Source organism: Prorops nasuta, unplaced genomic scaffold (assembly GCF_024137725.1).
Source record: "Prorops nasuta isolate Cenicafe-Biocafe unplaced genomic scaffold, Cenicafe_Pnas_1.2 PNAS00010, whole genome shotgun sequence".
NCBI classification, from domain to species: Eukaryota; Metazoa; Arthropoda; class Insecta; order Hymenoptera; family Bethylidae; genus Prorops; species Prorops nasuta.
In genome coordinates, this window is record NW_027116807.1 from 716,296 (window position 1) to 732,739 (window position 16,444).

The window sequence follows — 16,444 nt, forward strand, 5'->3', positions numbered from 1 at the left end:
GAGTACAAAGTAGTACTACATTGTAATCATTATAATATTGACATCATTCATTTCATACATACATATGTACGGTACGATACGAATAAGCTAATCATACTATGTATGTATGTACAATACGTATGTATAATCTTGATCGATCTTCATTTCGCTTCGCGAAGCTCGATCAATCTTTCAAAATTGTGGCAAAAATACGAATGTGAGAAGCAGAATTGATTCTGCATGAATTTTACACCTGCTGTTTTTATCCAATGTGGAGTTCTTGATAGAGCAGAAAACTATTAGTAATCGAAAATTAAAAGTTAACTTTAATTTTTTTAGCCTTCCTTATAATGTACATATTTTCCATGTAAGGCTGTATTTTTGTACGTCCTGACGTATGTTTTGATGTAGCAAGTGTAGCAACAATGTAGCATGAGTGTCAAGTGCACCAAGTGCACGTATGTAGTAGTAGTACGAGTGACACGACCCGCACGACCAACGACTATACACCAGTATGAAGTTAAATGCAGACGTAAGCGGCAGACGGCAGACGTGGACACGTAGCGAAAGGCTGAGAAAAACTGTAAGGCGGGGGCGTATGTACTGCTATGTAGTTGACTGCGACGTAGGACGCGTATACATAGGTATAGGCAGTAGGAAGAAGCTGAAAAGTCAGTTCTGGGAAGAAAGAATACTCAAGTAATAGGCTGCTTTTAGTATAGCCAAAACTTCATTGAATTTTTTTAAGTTACGTGATTTTCGAGAATTAAAGTAAGCATATGTATATACGTGTGTATAAAGTTGAATAATATTTACATTTATATTTTAATGTTTTTCCTTCAAACGTCTCACAGTTACTGAAAGCACGGAACCTTTCGTAATGGCTTACGACGTAAAGCTACAAACGTTAGGTAACCAGTAAGTTTGTTAACTCTACGTTGTAGTTACCGAAACCGTAAGCCATTACGCACCGATGCTACTGTGCCATCCGCTTTATTCAATTGATGAAACTGTTATTATCGTATGATTTTAATAATTAAACGCTGTACAAGTTTAAATTTTCATCTTGATTAAGGGATGATCACTTTATTATTCAGTTTTGATGAACTTTTTATTAAATTAAATATATTTTCTCGAAATGCTTTTTCTTAAATATGTTTTATTTGATTTTTCAGAATTTTCAATGTGTGATCATAATAATTATGCAAAAATGCTTACTAATAACAATTTGGTAGAATCAGAAGAAGAAGATTATGAAATGTATTTTACTCTAAAGAGAGGAGAGGAATTATTAATAGAATTATTCAAGGAAAGACCTTTTTTATACGATAACCAACATCCAGGGTTTAAGGATATCACAGCAAGGCAGAATGCATGGATGGATATATCCAAAATTATGATTGAAAATAATGATGGTTAGTATCTGATATTATATAGAGTACAAGACACTAGAAATTTTTATGTTTACTGAAACAGTAATCCATTTTATGCATACTTCTTTTTGAAGCTCATTTCCATTTGTGATCAAAGATATTTTATGCAAAGTTGACACACATCCTTTAAAATTACATAGATAAATGAATTTGTAGGCTTTAAGTTTGGAGCTTCATAAGTGTTTAATCGATTTTTAATGATATTGATAATCTCTAATATAAGTGAGAATGCCTTCCTAACTTATGATGCTAATTATTTTAATATCAGATGAAAAGTATACAGTACCATATTGCCAGAAAAGATTAACATCGTTGAGGGATCAATATTCTAGAGAGAAAAGAAAAATGGATAACCAACGAAGTTTAGGTCGTGCAGTGAGGCCTTCCCAATTTATGTATTTTACCCAATTATCATTTCTGGATAAAATAATAAAGCGAAGGAGGTAAAGATTGCTTTAATCTGCAGTAGTTACCATCTTGATTTAACAGGACAGACTAGCAATAACAAATTTTGTTTTAGGAGCAGGTGTGCAGAATCATCTTTAACTCAGGATACTGCTGGACCATCAGAAATATCTGAATCTTCGGATATGTTTGAACAAAAAACAGAGGAATTATTTGGTGATATAGTAGAAAATGAATATGTAAATTCTGGTAGAAAAAGAAAAAAAATGAATGAAATTAAAGAATTGACCAAAATTTTTATTCAATTGAGTGATAAAATTTCAAGTTATACAGGGGAAAGAAAGGCCTCGTCGTCCGATGATACTTTCATCGAGTATTTAAGAGCTGAATTAAAGGAAATACCAGAAGAAGAAAAGTCTATTAGAAGAAAAATGATAATAAATGCACTTAATGCGCCATTGGAGCAAGAGAAGTGAGAAATTACTGAATTATATAGAAAATTTGTTTGTTTTTGTAATATAATAAATATATAAAAAAAAAAAAAAAACATTTTTTCAGGCCGTGTCAAAATGACTGTAAATGCAGCGTAGCAATGAAAAATCTTCTACTATGTATTGGAACACATAAAAGTCTGGATTCAAATAAATTACCGGAATATTCATAACAATTGACCAGTTTTGTGAAATATTTAAAATATCAGGTGGAGGATGAAATCGTGGCTAGTTGAAAGCCGTAGATACATACGAGAATAGTAAGGAGATAAAAGCAACAGATCTCTAGCCATTAGAGTAAAACTTATTAGGATGTTTTTATTTGAACATTTAATACTGACACAACGCCATTGGAACACGAATAAATAGGCTTGGTTTATATTACGCATTGTTACATCCGAGGCGAGCCGTTTGTTTTTTATTTTGGCTGGACCATGACTTCGGACGAGGTAGCGTAATTCGGACCTCTATCGCTAACCCGGTTAACCAATATTTCCAATGAATATAAGAGATATTAGAGTGGTTGTATGTATAATTATATTTATGTTTTAATAAATAATAGTTTAAATTTGTATCGTATGGCTGACGTTCAGGTATTGTGGCTAGACCATAGGAATTGTACGTGTTAAAAAAAGTTAATAGTTTAATAGAAATCGAATAGCTGTGATGCAAATTAAGTGCACATCTGAAGCAGATAAGTAAACTTTAAGTAGAAATATTATTTAATATTATACATGAATTTTAGGATTTTCCTTTACGTCTTGCAGCTTTAGCAGCTTTTCTGTGATTCTCGCTACGTCCACGTTTGCGCCTAAGTTTTCCCACTATTTGATATTGCTACGCCATACGCACAGACGCACTACGTTAGATGGATGTTCGCGGCAACTTTCTCCCTAGTATTGGCCACGAAGAGTAGAGTAAATTTAAATTAGGTAAGAAAAACACGCTTTTCTTTCCGGAACAATTAATTGTAATGATAAACCTAAATCAAACATATCGAATCGACATTATAATTTTATTATTGCAATTTTAACGAAAATGCCTGCTGTTTCGAATAAAGAAGAGTTGGGTGGATTACACAAATTGTAATTTTATCGTTCTCTCTTATATCGTTTGAATGTCAGCCGTTTAGCGCGTCCACTGGCGCGCCAGGTGTTATTGGCTCTCGTATTCTTAAGAACTTTGCACAGTGAAAAATATGAGGAAAAAAAGAGAATATTAAAGACACATAGGAATATATGTAATTGTGTGATCGACGATAATTCATTGTAGAAATAAAAGGAAAAATATTCTTGTATCTATAATGGTGTATGCGTGGAGTGTTTAATGGTGTGGTAAGACTTTGGTTCTGTTGTCATTAGAAATTGATTTCTAGTTGCTTGGCAACGTATAGAGTTTAAGTTGCTAGCATACTAGCGATGCCGAACCAAAGGAGACGAGCGAACGAGCCATTCCCGATGGTCGGGGGTCGGCTTTTGTTGGGCCACTGGGCTGGGGGTACACTGGGGCCTTTGCTGGCGGCAGGCGGCTGGCGCTCTGGCCGTCGACGCGAAGCGCCGGCTCCTCAGGTTCTCGCCAGCTTTGCCAGCTATACTACTATAGTTGAGTTTACTCCTTTGGACAGCTGCGACCGCTGCGAGGAGAGTTGCGCGGCATAAACATTCTACCAGCATGGGCCTACCGGATATCGAGAACATACCGGGTAAAATATTATGGACATGCACTTGATACATTTTTCATATTTTCAGCGGTTTGAGCACTATTTCTCACATTCCTGTTTGTTTCTTTGTTCCATTTTTTACAGTTATTCGTTTAAGCTAGCACACTATCGTAATTACGCTTACAATATATCACAACAATTTATACAAGGAACTTGCTGAAAAACGACTCACGAGATAAGAAATAAGAACCCCGACGAGATAGCGTTGCTGTGCACTGTACAGAAACAAATTAGCTTAAATGGAAGGACTATTTTTTTCTACTCTGCAATCTCTTCTATAATTTAAATAGAAATTTACAGTGTATACCCGTAAGCAATACATTCTACGCACTATTACCAAAAAGCAGAAATATTTGTTTAAATCTTAACAAATAGTAATATCTAGCAAATAGCTTAAATTGTCTCTTTTATTCATTAGTTTCTTTCTCGTAATATTTCTCTGTGTATCTTTTAATTAAATATAATATACAGTAAAAATGTTTTATAAAGAAAAAAAGTTGCGTGTAATTATAATAAAAGGGGAGCGAAGCGATTAAATACATTTTGGAATGAAAAATTGATAGAGTTTAAAAGGTTTAGAGATGTAGATTAATGTTTGTTAATGTTATTATTAAGGGATGATGTACACTGTACACTGTAAACTGTATACTGTATACAGTATACTGTACACTGTAGATTGTACACAATAAGAGAGGGCCACGAGGGTACGAGTTGAAGAAATTGCTTGAATGACTTTACGTTATTGCATGGATATTGAAACACGATTTGACTGTATTAACTTATAGCTGACAAGCGCCTTCGCAAACTTGGCGGTCTAAATTGCCAATCGCATAAATTATTCGACACAAGAAAGTACAGGTATTCCTTTGTTTCTCAAGATTCGATCTGGTCTACCCAAGGAAAATATTCCAAGCATTAGAATTGGCTACTCGTCTACGTCGGACACGTATCCTATATATCTATATATATAGGTATACATACTATCGAGCAAGTAAGGATCGCAGGCCAAAGGATTTTGGCGTGTCCAGCGAGTAACCGCATTCAGGTCGATGACCCACCACCATATACACAGCTTCGATAATATATTCCTTCCTTCCTTTCTCTCTCTCTCCCCCCCCCCCCTTCCCTCACTTTATATATATATTTGTTTGTTATTTTTGCTCGTTTATTATGCAGATTATCGAGAAAAATAAGTAGCATGCATTAATCTTAGAGATGGTTGCAATATTGTTAATATATAAATTGGCAAATAATGCCAAAAGCAAAGTTGTCTCATTTAAGGCTGATTCGCAACGAGGAGGATGAATGGTGGATGAATAATGCAAGAGGTAGGACGTTTGAACTTTTGATAAAACCAGTTGTCGGTGTAAATCTAAAGAAGGATTACTGCTTTGTCTTTTGCATCATTGACCTTTTGGAAATAGCCATTGCCATACTCCTATCTTTAAACCGATACGGATTCATTCCTGCCGCACTCTCGTTAACTTTAGCTTTTAGCGCCGTGCCAAAGCGGTATAATAATTATATGCATGCTTTTGAGAACATGTTTCACTTGGCTGCCCTTTCCGTGACGACAATGATAATTAATAGTGACGTCATGCTCGAATTAATTTATTCCAAGGGCATTAACACGATTTTAATCAGTTTGCCATCCCCAACTTTAATTAAGCAGACCTCTACAAGTGGTTCTAGCGGACTTTAGTCGGACGTGTAACGAACGAGAGAAAATGAGACTCGCAGATTCTTTCTCCTTATTGCATCATTGAAATTGCTCGAGTTTTTTAGCTTCATCATAATTTTTCGCAATACGTCTCACAACTGCTTTTCATAAATTTATTTGCACTATATTATTTCTTACGAAAAAACTTTAGCCATAGTTTTTACTCGTTTCGATACTTTTCGTGCCAGATATACGTAAGAAAGAAAGAAACGATCTCTTTACGATAAACTCTTATCGTGCTCTTCTGAAAATAAACCGTAAGAAGTTGAGCAAGTTCCCCACTTTCATTAACGCGACGTAACTCAAGATCTCACAATTAGATATTTTTCTTTTAAATTCGCGGTCATTCTTAAAGAGGCCACTAACAATCCAAGAACCTTCAACTATATATACCCATATAAAATACTTGAAGTCTTCAAGAGGCTACATGGGAAGAAGTGTTTGTTTCTTCATCAAACAGCAATTATCGTGCGTGCTTTAAACACCTACCAACTATATATATTATAATCCACACACACATACACACACGCGCGTTTGTATATAATCATTGTGTTAAATCGATAAAAACGCAGTCCTGTAGGATATAACGTACTCCATGAGAATCGCTATCATTTAGTGCAAACCACTTAATAAAATGTCCAATCATCAATCAATAGTGCTTACATCTATAGCAAAAATCAAAAGCAGCTTTATTTGAATGAAAAATAAACGCATGATGCATATACTTTGATATGCAATATACAATATTTTCTTGATAAATACATAAAGGCTATATATATATATATATATATTATTTGTAAGGAACGCGAATGACTTTTTATATGTTTATAGCAAAGCGTGAGGGAAAAAATGATTTTTTACAGAGACTGGGGCCGTTTTCACAATTGGTCGCAGCAGATTTGCCGACAACGTAGCTTCGCACTTCTTTATACGGAAAGATCCAGTAGTAAACATCAACTGTGGTGATGAGCATTCAGCGGTGATCTGTCGTAAGTTTGCCATTAACATACACTCCTATCGTACTTTATATTTATTATTATATATAGTAAAAGATGGTAACTGTTGATAATGCGCGTCCGCAGAGTGTGCAGTAAAATTACGTTGGAGGATATCGAACGAAAGAATCGCCGCGGCGCTTACCCGGAAATCCATAAAACATTATTATTCCTTCTATATTTTATATATTGTTATTGACGCACGTGCATGCGCTTGATGCTCGATTAAATTAACTCAATTAAAATATAGAATAAATATTAATGAGATAGTAGGCTTTGTCGATTGGCCTGAATGTCCGAAGGAAGAGAAACCGAAGTCGAATATAGCTGCTTTGTGACTAAATCATTAAGCAGGCTGACAGGCAAGCAGGCAGGAATAAGGGAAGGAGAACGCAATGGAAGAAACGATTAAATTTTAGCATTGTATATAGAGGAGAGAGCATGTACATTAGTCTATCGATTTTCTTATTATTCTGTTTGATTTAGAGATGAATCAATATGTGAATGAACGACTTCCTGCAGAGTAATCCTACTTCTCTTTAACCACGTGACACTGTTTATTTTCTTCTTTAGGCTCTTTCGATCGATTCGCAAGAAACTATTCCTGCAAGATTCAGCAGCAGCGCACGTGCGATCGTTAATTTTATTTCTCTTAACAGCTCTGCTTTATCGCACAACGCGCAAAAATATATGACATTTCGTGGTTAAGAGGTTTATTGCGATCTCTCAGTAATATTCTGATTACAATTATACTATATATATATATATATATATATATATCGGTAAATATTTTACGGGGCTAAATGTTGATTGGCTAAATGATCTATAATATAATAGGGCGGTGGCAGGTGGTCAGTATATCGAAGCTGGCATGATTTACAGCTTCTGCAGCATGCCACGCGAACGAACAGTTTCATATAGTTGAGCTATGCTTACTTAGGGATAGCCACTGTCCAGTAAATCGATATACTTACACGCAATGAGTAGTGTACAGTGTACGGCGTACAGCGTACAACGTACAACGTACATGCACATCAAGATCCTACGTGCCACGGTGCCGCGCCGGTTTTATACTCTCTATAGTGTAGATACATATATAACTGCAAGATTTCTATCGATATAGGACACTTGGTAGGTTGGATTCTCTTTAAAGGATTTTTATGAAACTTTTCGATCGTCGCTGGCGCACATTGTACCTTTATGGAATACACTTCTAATCGGAATTAATATGTTTCAGGTCAATGTATAAATATACCTATAGGTTTCTTTAATTTTGATTAACTTTCTGTTAAATCATGCACGCACACGCACAGAGACGGGAAGACTGTTTGTTTTCGGGAGCAATGACTGGGGACAATTGGGTCTCGGCCACAAGAATCACGTGAGCAAACCATCCTGCGTGAAAAGTACGTAGCCTAATAGCTCTTGGTGTCCTTACAGGGATCATTTATCAAAGAGAAGAAGCATTGGTTGAACGGTAACCGTATATACGATGTATAAATAATGCCTCTGTTTGTTTGTCTGTTCAAGTTTTAAAACCAGAAAAGGTCACTCACGTGGCATGCGGTAGAGCCCACACATTAATATGCACAGGTGAGTAGTTTAGATTAATATGGAGAATATAGCGCAGGCCCACCGTTGACACGCTCGTGCGCTCTCTCCTTGCCAATATTGAGATATTTCATTTATTCACTCGAACTCTTTTATATTATTATCTCCGCGTGTCGCATGTCGTCGTCGGTGAAAAAACGAGCATCGTATCGCGACGCGAATGCTCCCTCCACCAGTCATTCAACTTTTCACCTATTTTCGCAACAACATCATTTATATTTTACATACCACTTGGTAAATTTAATAAAAACACCCGCGCGCGACTGACTACACGTTACAAGAGACCTCGTTTTGAGGGATTAATTTCTGCAATTTGCTCGGGGAAAAAAGTATAATTCCGATAAGCACGGTTAATAGTGACACAAGTAGGTCGGGAGACTTATACATTAACATTAAGGCTAAGCTATCGGATTACTGAAAACACGCAAAATCTCGATGCATGTATATAAAAGAGCCGATAGGAGATGAGATCTAGTTGAATTTTATCGTCGGAGTGGATTTGGCCCGGTGCACGCTGCACGCAGGTTCCCCGCGTGAAGCAAAATCTGACAAATGCCAGGCCGCCTTGAATCTCATAGAGTAATTATGCGCCCGGAGTTGCAAGGGAGTGTTGTGTGTGTGAAATGACATTGGGATGAGAAGATAAGACGGAGGTTTACGTGGTCATGCATTGAATATTACAGGGGCGCAAAAGATATTCGCCTGCGGGAGCGATCAAGAGGGTCAGCTGGGCCGAGGGGCAGGTGCCATTGGCGATAGTTCGAGCGTGCCTGTTTTGGTCTACGACTCTGGCTTGGTGGGTCCGAAAGTAATGGACGTCGTGGCGGGATCTCATCATTCGATGGCCTTGACCAGCGATGGGGGTGTCGTGGCATGGGGTAGCAATCTCGAGGGCCAACTGGGCCTTTCTGGTATTTCTGGCTTGGTCAATAAACCAACCAAGGTGCCCATACCAGAGCCAGTCAAGGAAATCAGTGCTGGCTACTACCATTCGGCTTTTCTCACTCGTATGTCTGCCTTTTTCTATTTTCCTATATGAACGCATATACGTCACATACATACATATATACATGCACTAGTATCATGATCGAGTCTGCGCAAGAATGAACAATTTTCGCAAATGTATGTTTCCTTTTCTTCTCATCCTATATACTCTGGCTCCTCCTTATTTCCTCCTTTCCATTTAACTTACCTTAATAAATGACCGATGGCCGCCGCGATTGCCGTACCAACGATACTGTTTATCGATCAACTGCCAAAGTGAAAGAATTTCTTGTTGTTTCGTACGTGTCTATATATGTACATATGTGTGTGCGACGAACAAACAACCGGATATTAATAGTTTCAACTACATTGTAGTTGTTGCACATTGCTGCGACTGCTCGCACACTGTACAACTTATACATATATATATACGCTACAGTGTAAAGTTATCGCGCGCTTTTTTATAATAGATTACTACAGATATAATATTTTCTTTCTATACTGCAAGATATTGGGTGTGTTTTCAGAAAGCGGCCTAGTTTATGTATGTGGCGAATCGGAAAGTGGAAAGCTCGGGATCGATGTGAGCTTTTCTACACAAGTTGCACCGAAACAGATGCAGCTACCCTGTCCTGCCGCACACGTTGCATGCGGTGGACATCATACTCTTATCTTGGGAGGTGCTCTTCTCGTACAAATATTATATTCTTCCTGAATCTTTAACTAAAAAATCCTACCGTTAGCTGCAATATTGTAATATATAATAATTATCGCATTCGCGGACTTTTGTTTTATTAAAATTCAGGGTTTACGGATACATTTGCATAGTAAGAGAGACCGTAGTGCTATCTCTTTCAATTTTATTGCGATATTTTGGGGAAAATTCTGTCGAAGGATCGATAAGAGTGGCAAGATAAGCGCTCGCTCGGCATATTCCTCTGTAAATATAGGTAGCATAAAATTGCATGCACGTATTCGTTCTTTTTTTCGCAGTCGTAAATTCCGAGAGAGTACAGCGTCTTAAACTCATATCTGATCGGAAGAAAAGTTTTTTTATGGAAAAGCGAGTTATGCGCGTATAGATATATATATATATATATAGGTGAGAGATTTAATAGAGGGGAAAATGTCAATTGTATGACGCGCGGTGAATTTCAGAAAATGGGAGCGTCTACTGCGTCGGGAGTAACGCCAGCGGTCAGCTGGGAATGGGTACGAGCGTGACGGAAATTCAAACGGCAAAGTTGGTTCCGCAAGGATCTCTGAGGGATGAACCAATCGTGAAGATCGCTGCTGGCGAAAGTCATAGCGCTCTTCTCACTGGTCTGTATAATAATACTTGTTCCCCTAAAAGTCGCATTATAATTGTTTTAGATACTTTAATCTAATTTAAAAACACGTGCGTGGTTCTGCAGCTTCGGGCAAACTGTTTACGTGCGGGGACGGAAGGCACGGCAAACTCGCTCTCGAAGAAAATGAAAATAACGTTCACGAATTGACCTATGCTGCCAAATACGAAGAGCTCTTCATCTCAAACGTAAGTAACACTCTCACACACGCGCATCTCGAAATTATGGAATTAATTATTATTGCGAGAGCAGAGACATTTGACGCGAGAAACGAGAACTTTTATACAGCATGTTTGTACATTTCAGGTATCGTGCGGTGGCTGCCATACGATTCTTATTGGACGAAGAAGAGTAGCCACCGTTGATCACGATCAAGAGGAACCGCAAGCCGAGCGAACAGTAACAGTAACAACAACAACAACGGTACAACTCCATTATTATTAGTGCCCCGAGATATCTCTAAGTGGTACCACGCTTGCTTTATTTGATCCGGAAAAATACGGAACGATTAGAGTCATCTCCCTAACCGGGGCTTATTTCGGAAAGAGCATTGATATCTGATTGTTTCTTTCCGCAGGATCAACCATCTCAGAAAAAGCAGAATCCCCTGCCACCGTTAAAGCTTCCATTAAATAGACTGCAGAGCAAAGAGAAAATCCAGCGAGAGACTGAGGAAAATGAGCCAATGAGAAGCGAGAAGATAAATTTGCAGGAAGAGAGTGAGAAAGGTAAGGAAGCAGCACGAGAGAAAGTGGAGGAAGAAACATCGAGCGAAACAACAACGCAAAATGGCCAATTAACTAATAGCAGCGATCCAGCCATCCAGGAAAATCCGAAAGACACAGCGGATTTTGTAATTACGTCGATGCAAAGCGACGATGCGTTGAAGAAGGAGAAGGATGAAGCGGGGGTCGATTTGGAGAAAAGTGTAAAAGATAAGTATGAAGAGTCGCCAATTGTTCATGCTACTGATGCTGCTGTTGCTGCTGCTACTACTGCTACTACTGCTACTTCTGCTGCTGCTGAGGAGAATAATCTGGGGGAGCAAGTAGACGAAAATATCGTGAAAGAAATAACCACTGCTGTCTCGGTCGATAAAATAGCCACCGAGTCCGAAAAAACAACCTTGGAGGAACTATCAGAGGTCACCGAAGAGACCAATTTCGTGGCTCCAGCAAAACCACCGAGGCAAAAGTTAGGGAGCTTGGAGACAACGGAGGAAGCCACTTCCGATGCTGCAGAGAACCGTCCAGAAGCTTCCATGAGTCCGGTGAGCGTGGAAAAGACCTCTAACGTCGATATAATAGAAAACTCTGCAAAGAATAATAATCATAGTGTTAAAAGTGTAAATAATAATGATAACGATAACGTTAATAATAATAATGCTCAGAGTAATATAGGCGGTGATAAGACTATAAAGAATCAAGAGGAGAGTCCTGCAAAGATTTCGATGGTTAGCGAAAAGTCTCATTCGACGAAATCTAAAGCTGATACGGATGAAACGATACAAGCTGAAACGGAGAATGTGCGGAACAACGTTAACGAAATGCCTATGGAAAGAGAAGTGGCAAAAGAAGAGGTCGATAACATCGATGATGCTGACGTGGTGCAATCACCTGCACCCAGGACCAGTTAGTAGTAACCAATCTCTCTAAGAATCACTTTTCTATTCCTTATTATATTTAACACTGATTCTCTGAACTAATCATCCTCTTTCAATTGCACTTCTATAGGTAAAATGGCAAAGTTGTTTAAAACAAGAAGACAAAATGTCGAGAACGGAACTAAATCTTCTCATAATACGACGAGTACGAAAGCCAAGGTATTGATCTTCTTCAACCTAAATAATTTAGACATGTATACAAAATTCGTAAAATGCCAATCTAATAATTCTTTTTATATTTTAGTCAAAAACTTGCAGTATCCTGTGAGAGGTGCAAAAATTAATTTGGATTCTTGGCGGGGGACTGTCCATTATATTTTTTTATAAAGCACGCGTTTGAGTAAAAGCTACGGCTGGGACCAAAATGGCGATTTTCGATCATTCTTGGTAGAGTCCTAGATCAAGTGCTGCATGTACAATATATGTATATCGATGATTATCATTACATATATACATATGACCTTATCAATACTTAAGCTATCTATAGACGTGCGCATTATACATAATTGCAGGCTGTTTCCAGTGTGATTTAATAATACCGTCTGACATATCTTGTAAAAAATTCTTTAATCCTCCATCTGTACAGTATATTTTAAGGTGCTGTCTATAAATTGTGCCTAAAAAGTTGAGTTTGTTAATTTTAAATATTTTAAAAACATTGTAAAAATCAGAAAAACGTCTGAAATGCGTTTTAATATGTTTATTTTCAAGTTCAGTAGTTATTTCAATGAATAATTAAAAATTACATTATTTCTAACAATTTATAATGTGTAAGAGTATTCTAGTCCAATATTTTGTTGTTTCCAAAAGAATCTAATGTACAAATAGAGGGTTAATTTTTCCCGCTAGCGACGTAAGATAGGTGACTCAAGCAACGGTTCACATTCATCGCTCGCCAGCTATAATAAAAATGTATATGTATTAGTTTTCTAATACAAAAATTTAATTTGGAAAAGTAGCAAATGTATAATATTATCATCAGGGTTTTTTTTTCTTTGCAAATCCATAGTATCAATATATATAATTATATAATACTAAAGATAAATATTTTACTTTTCATTCTCTTCGCTGATTCAATAATAGAAAACTTCTACCTGCATAATTTCTCGGGTTTGACTTAAATGCAAACTTCCGAATAGAAATAATTCTTTTATACTGTAAAATAAGAATTTCTTATGCATTCGGATTGGGATTAATAGTAATGAGACGATCTATTTGCAATCACATCTAATCCAATTGTATATATTATTCTACGGAAAGCAGTAAGCCGATTAATCTAGGGAATTTTTTGCTACATTTTTAAGTCAATTGTATCCCTGAAAATATTAATCTATAATTGATAATCGAAGTTCTAGAAATATATTGTGTTTCTTTCACTTTCACTCAGCGTTGCCAAGTCCGCCATGTTGGAAGATACTACGCTGTATAGTTTGTTGGCGAGAATTGAATATACCACGCAAAATGTATAGTAAGTGTGATTCACAGAGAAGAAACGAAGTATAGTGTTTTAGGTATAATAAGCTCTCAGTGCTTTCGGACGTGTTTAGGCCATTAAGGTACGATTTCACTTGTCGCTCGTCGCTAGCGACAAATGGTCACGTGGGATAAAGTATACACTTTCTGCGACACTGAAATAAAGTTGAATTTATCCAACTTTTCAGCGACATCGCTAGTATCGCCCATATCGCCTGTATCGCTGCTCTGTATACTATGTATTCAACGGAACGGAACAGGCGGATCGTGTGAATTTTAAATTTGAAAAATGGATGGAAATTCAAATTGAAAATACATTTGTCACAATTATAGCAAGCCGATACATATGAAGCTAAAATAATATAATGAATAATTATTGTAATTAATATATAAAAAACGTTGAATATAATTAACCCAAAAAACAGGCTTTGCTTGTAAAATAATACGGCATATATACAGAGTGAAGCTGTTATACCGCCCTAGAATATAGATGCGGAAAGACGAGTATCTCTTTAATTATAAAAGATATTCAATTTGTGCATAGGACATTCTCGAATCCTCTTGTTATTTGCTTTCGCAAAGGTCATATAAAAAAATTGAATATCTCTTATAGTTAAAAAGATATGCATCTTTTTCTACTAATGTTTTGGGGCGGTTTAAGTTCCTCACCCTGTACAGATTTCTTACTAAAAACAGAATCTTAAATTGTAACATTTTTATTACAAAATAAATTCAATTAAGTTTTATTATGAGTAACATGTAGCAACAATGAATTTTACTAATAAAATTATCAAACTAAGGATAATTATAACTTTACTAATGTAAATTATTATTTTCTGATATATGAACTATATAATTTTCATCCTCTCATGCTATATAGGAAAATGAAGGAAATATTTTCATAGCAAGGATTTAAGAAAACACATTCATTTCAAATATATATGAAACCTTTATTAATTCCTCATTCAATATATGTGCATACCTCATAACTTTTGATTATTATTTGAATATTCACAATTTTTTTATACATGCAAATTAAATTCAAATGTCATACACCATAACACGACACCACAGTCACTACCCCTAAGAAACCATTATGCGATTGCTGCTAGCGATTACCCGTTTCCTTCGTTCCTACATTCAGAACCCGCCTCAGAATATGTCGCTGCTAGCGACGAGCGACAAGCGACAAGTGAAAACATAGGAGAGATAAACTGCATATTCTGTCGCTAGTGTAGTGCAGTTTGAAAAATCCGAGTCTTTTAGTGTCAGTCGTGAAGTGCTCGTCGCGTAGTGCGGTTCTCCTGCGTAGTGTTCGTTAAAAAGAAATCGCGTAGCGCACAGCTGCTTCAAAAATCCGAGTCTGTAGTGTCAGTCGTGAACTGCTCGTCGCGTAGTGCGGTTGTCCCGGTAGTGTACGTTTAAAAGAAATCGCGTAGCGCACTGCTACTTTAAAAATCCGAGTCTGTAGTGTCAGTCGTGAACTGCTCGTCGCGTAGTGCGGTTTTCCTGCGTAGTGTACGTTAAAAAGAAATCGCGTAGCGCACTGCTGATTTAAAAATCCGAGTCTGTAGTGTCAGTCGTGAACTGCTCGTCGCGTAGTGCGGTTGTCCCGGTAGTGTACGTTAAAAAGTAATCGCGTAGCGCACTGCTACTTTAAAAATCCAAGTCTCGAAGTGTCAGTTGTGAAGTGCTCGTTGCGTAGTGCGGTTCTCTCGCGTAGTGTTCGTTAAAAAGAAATCGCGTAGCGCACAGCTGCTTCAAAAATCCGAGTCTGTAGTGTCAGTCGTGAACTGCTCGTCGCGTAGTGCGGTTGTCCCGGTAGTGTACGTTAAAAAGAAATCGCGTAGCGCACTGCTACTTTAAAAATCCGAGTCTGTAGTGTCAGTCGTGAACTGCTCGTCGCGTAGTGCGGTTTTCCTGCGTAGTGTACGTTAAAAAGAAATCGCGTAGCGCACTGCTGATTTAAAAATCCGAGTCTGTAGTGTCAGTCGTGAACTGCTCGTCGCGTAGTGCGGTTGTCCCGGTAGTGTACGTTAAAAAGTAATCGCGTAGCGCACTGCTACTTTAAAAATCCGAGTCTGTAGTGTCAGTCGTGAACTGCTCGTCGCGTAGTGCGGTTGTCCCGGTAGTGTACGTTAAAAAGTAATCGCGTAGCGCACTGCTACTTTAAAAATCCAAGTCTCGAAGTGTCAGTTGTGAAGTGCTCGTCGCGTAGTGCGGTTCTCTCGCGTAGTGTTCGTTAAAAAGAAATCGCGTAGCGCAATGCTACTTTAAAAATCCGAGTCTGTAGTGTCAGTCGTGAAGTGCTCGTCGCGTAGTGCGGTTCTCCTGCGTAGTGTTCGTTAAAAAGAAATCGCGTAGCGCACAGCTGCTTCAAAAATCCGAGTCTGTAGTGTCAGTCGTGAACTGCTCGTCGCGTAGTGCGGTTGTCCCGGTAGTGTACGTTAAAAAGTAATCGCGTAGCGCACTGCTACTTTAAAAATCCAAGTCTCGAAGTGTCAGTTGTGAAGTGCTCGTCGCGTAGTGCGGTTCTCTCGCGTAGTGTTCGTTAAAAAGAAATCGCGTAGCGCAATGCTACTTTAAAAATCCGAGTCTGTAGTGTCAGTCGTGAAGTGCTC

At 37.7% G+C, this 16,444-nt stretch overlaps 2 protein-coding genes across 4 annotated transcripts; both read left to right on the forward strand.

Annotated features, from left to right (window-relative positions):
* Positions 1-136: 136 nt before the first annotated feature.
* Positions 137-3,605, forward strand: LOC136777064 (uncharacterized). 2 transcript variants are annotated; one of them, XM_066733111.1, is made up of 5 exons: positions 137-750; positions 1,155-1,394; positions 1,681-1,855; positions 1,933-2,289; positions 2,376-3,605. In XM_066733111.1, exons 2-5 carry the CDS (start codon positions 1,163-1,165, stop codon positions 2,479-2,481), a joined length of 870 nt encoding a protein of 289 aa, XP_066589208.1. In that variant the 5' UTR covers positions 137-750; positions 1,155-1,162; the 3' UTR covers positions 2,482-3,605. The 2 variants fall into 2 exon arrangements, with proteins under 2 accessions (XP_066589208.1, XP_066589207.1); XM_066733110.1 differs by lacking the exon at positions 137-750 and having other exon boundaries at positions 858-1,394.
* LOC136777061 (X-linked retinitis pigmentosa GTPase regulator-like) lies at positions 3,146-13,451 on the forward strand. Of its 2 annotated transcripts, XM_066733106.1 has the most exons (14): positions 3,146-3,240; positions 3,684-4,010; positions 6,612-6,737; positions 8,057-8,149; positions 8,274-8,336; positions 9,038-9,361; positions 9,866-10,018; positions 10,497-10,661; positions 10,754-10,875; positions 10,994-11,110; positions 11,265-11,957; positions 12,078-12,318; positions 12,421-12,509; positions 12,595-13,451. In XM_066733106.1, exons 2-14 carry the CDS (start codon positions 3,980-3,982, stop codon positions 12,616-12,618), a joined length of 2,241 nt encoding a protein of 746 aa, XP_066589203.1. In that variant the 5' UTR covers positions 3,146-3,240; positions 3,684-3,979; the 3' UTR covers positions 12,619-13,451. The 2 variants fall into 2 exon arrangements, with proteins under 2 accessions (XP_066589203.1, XP_066589202.1); XM_066733105.1 differs by having other exon boundaries at positions 11,265-12,318.
* Positions 13,452-16,444: the final 2,993 nt, after the last annotated feature.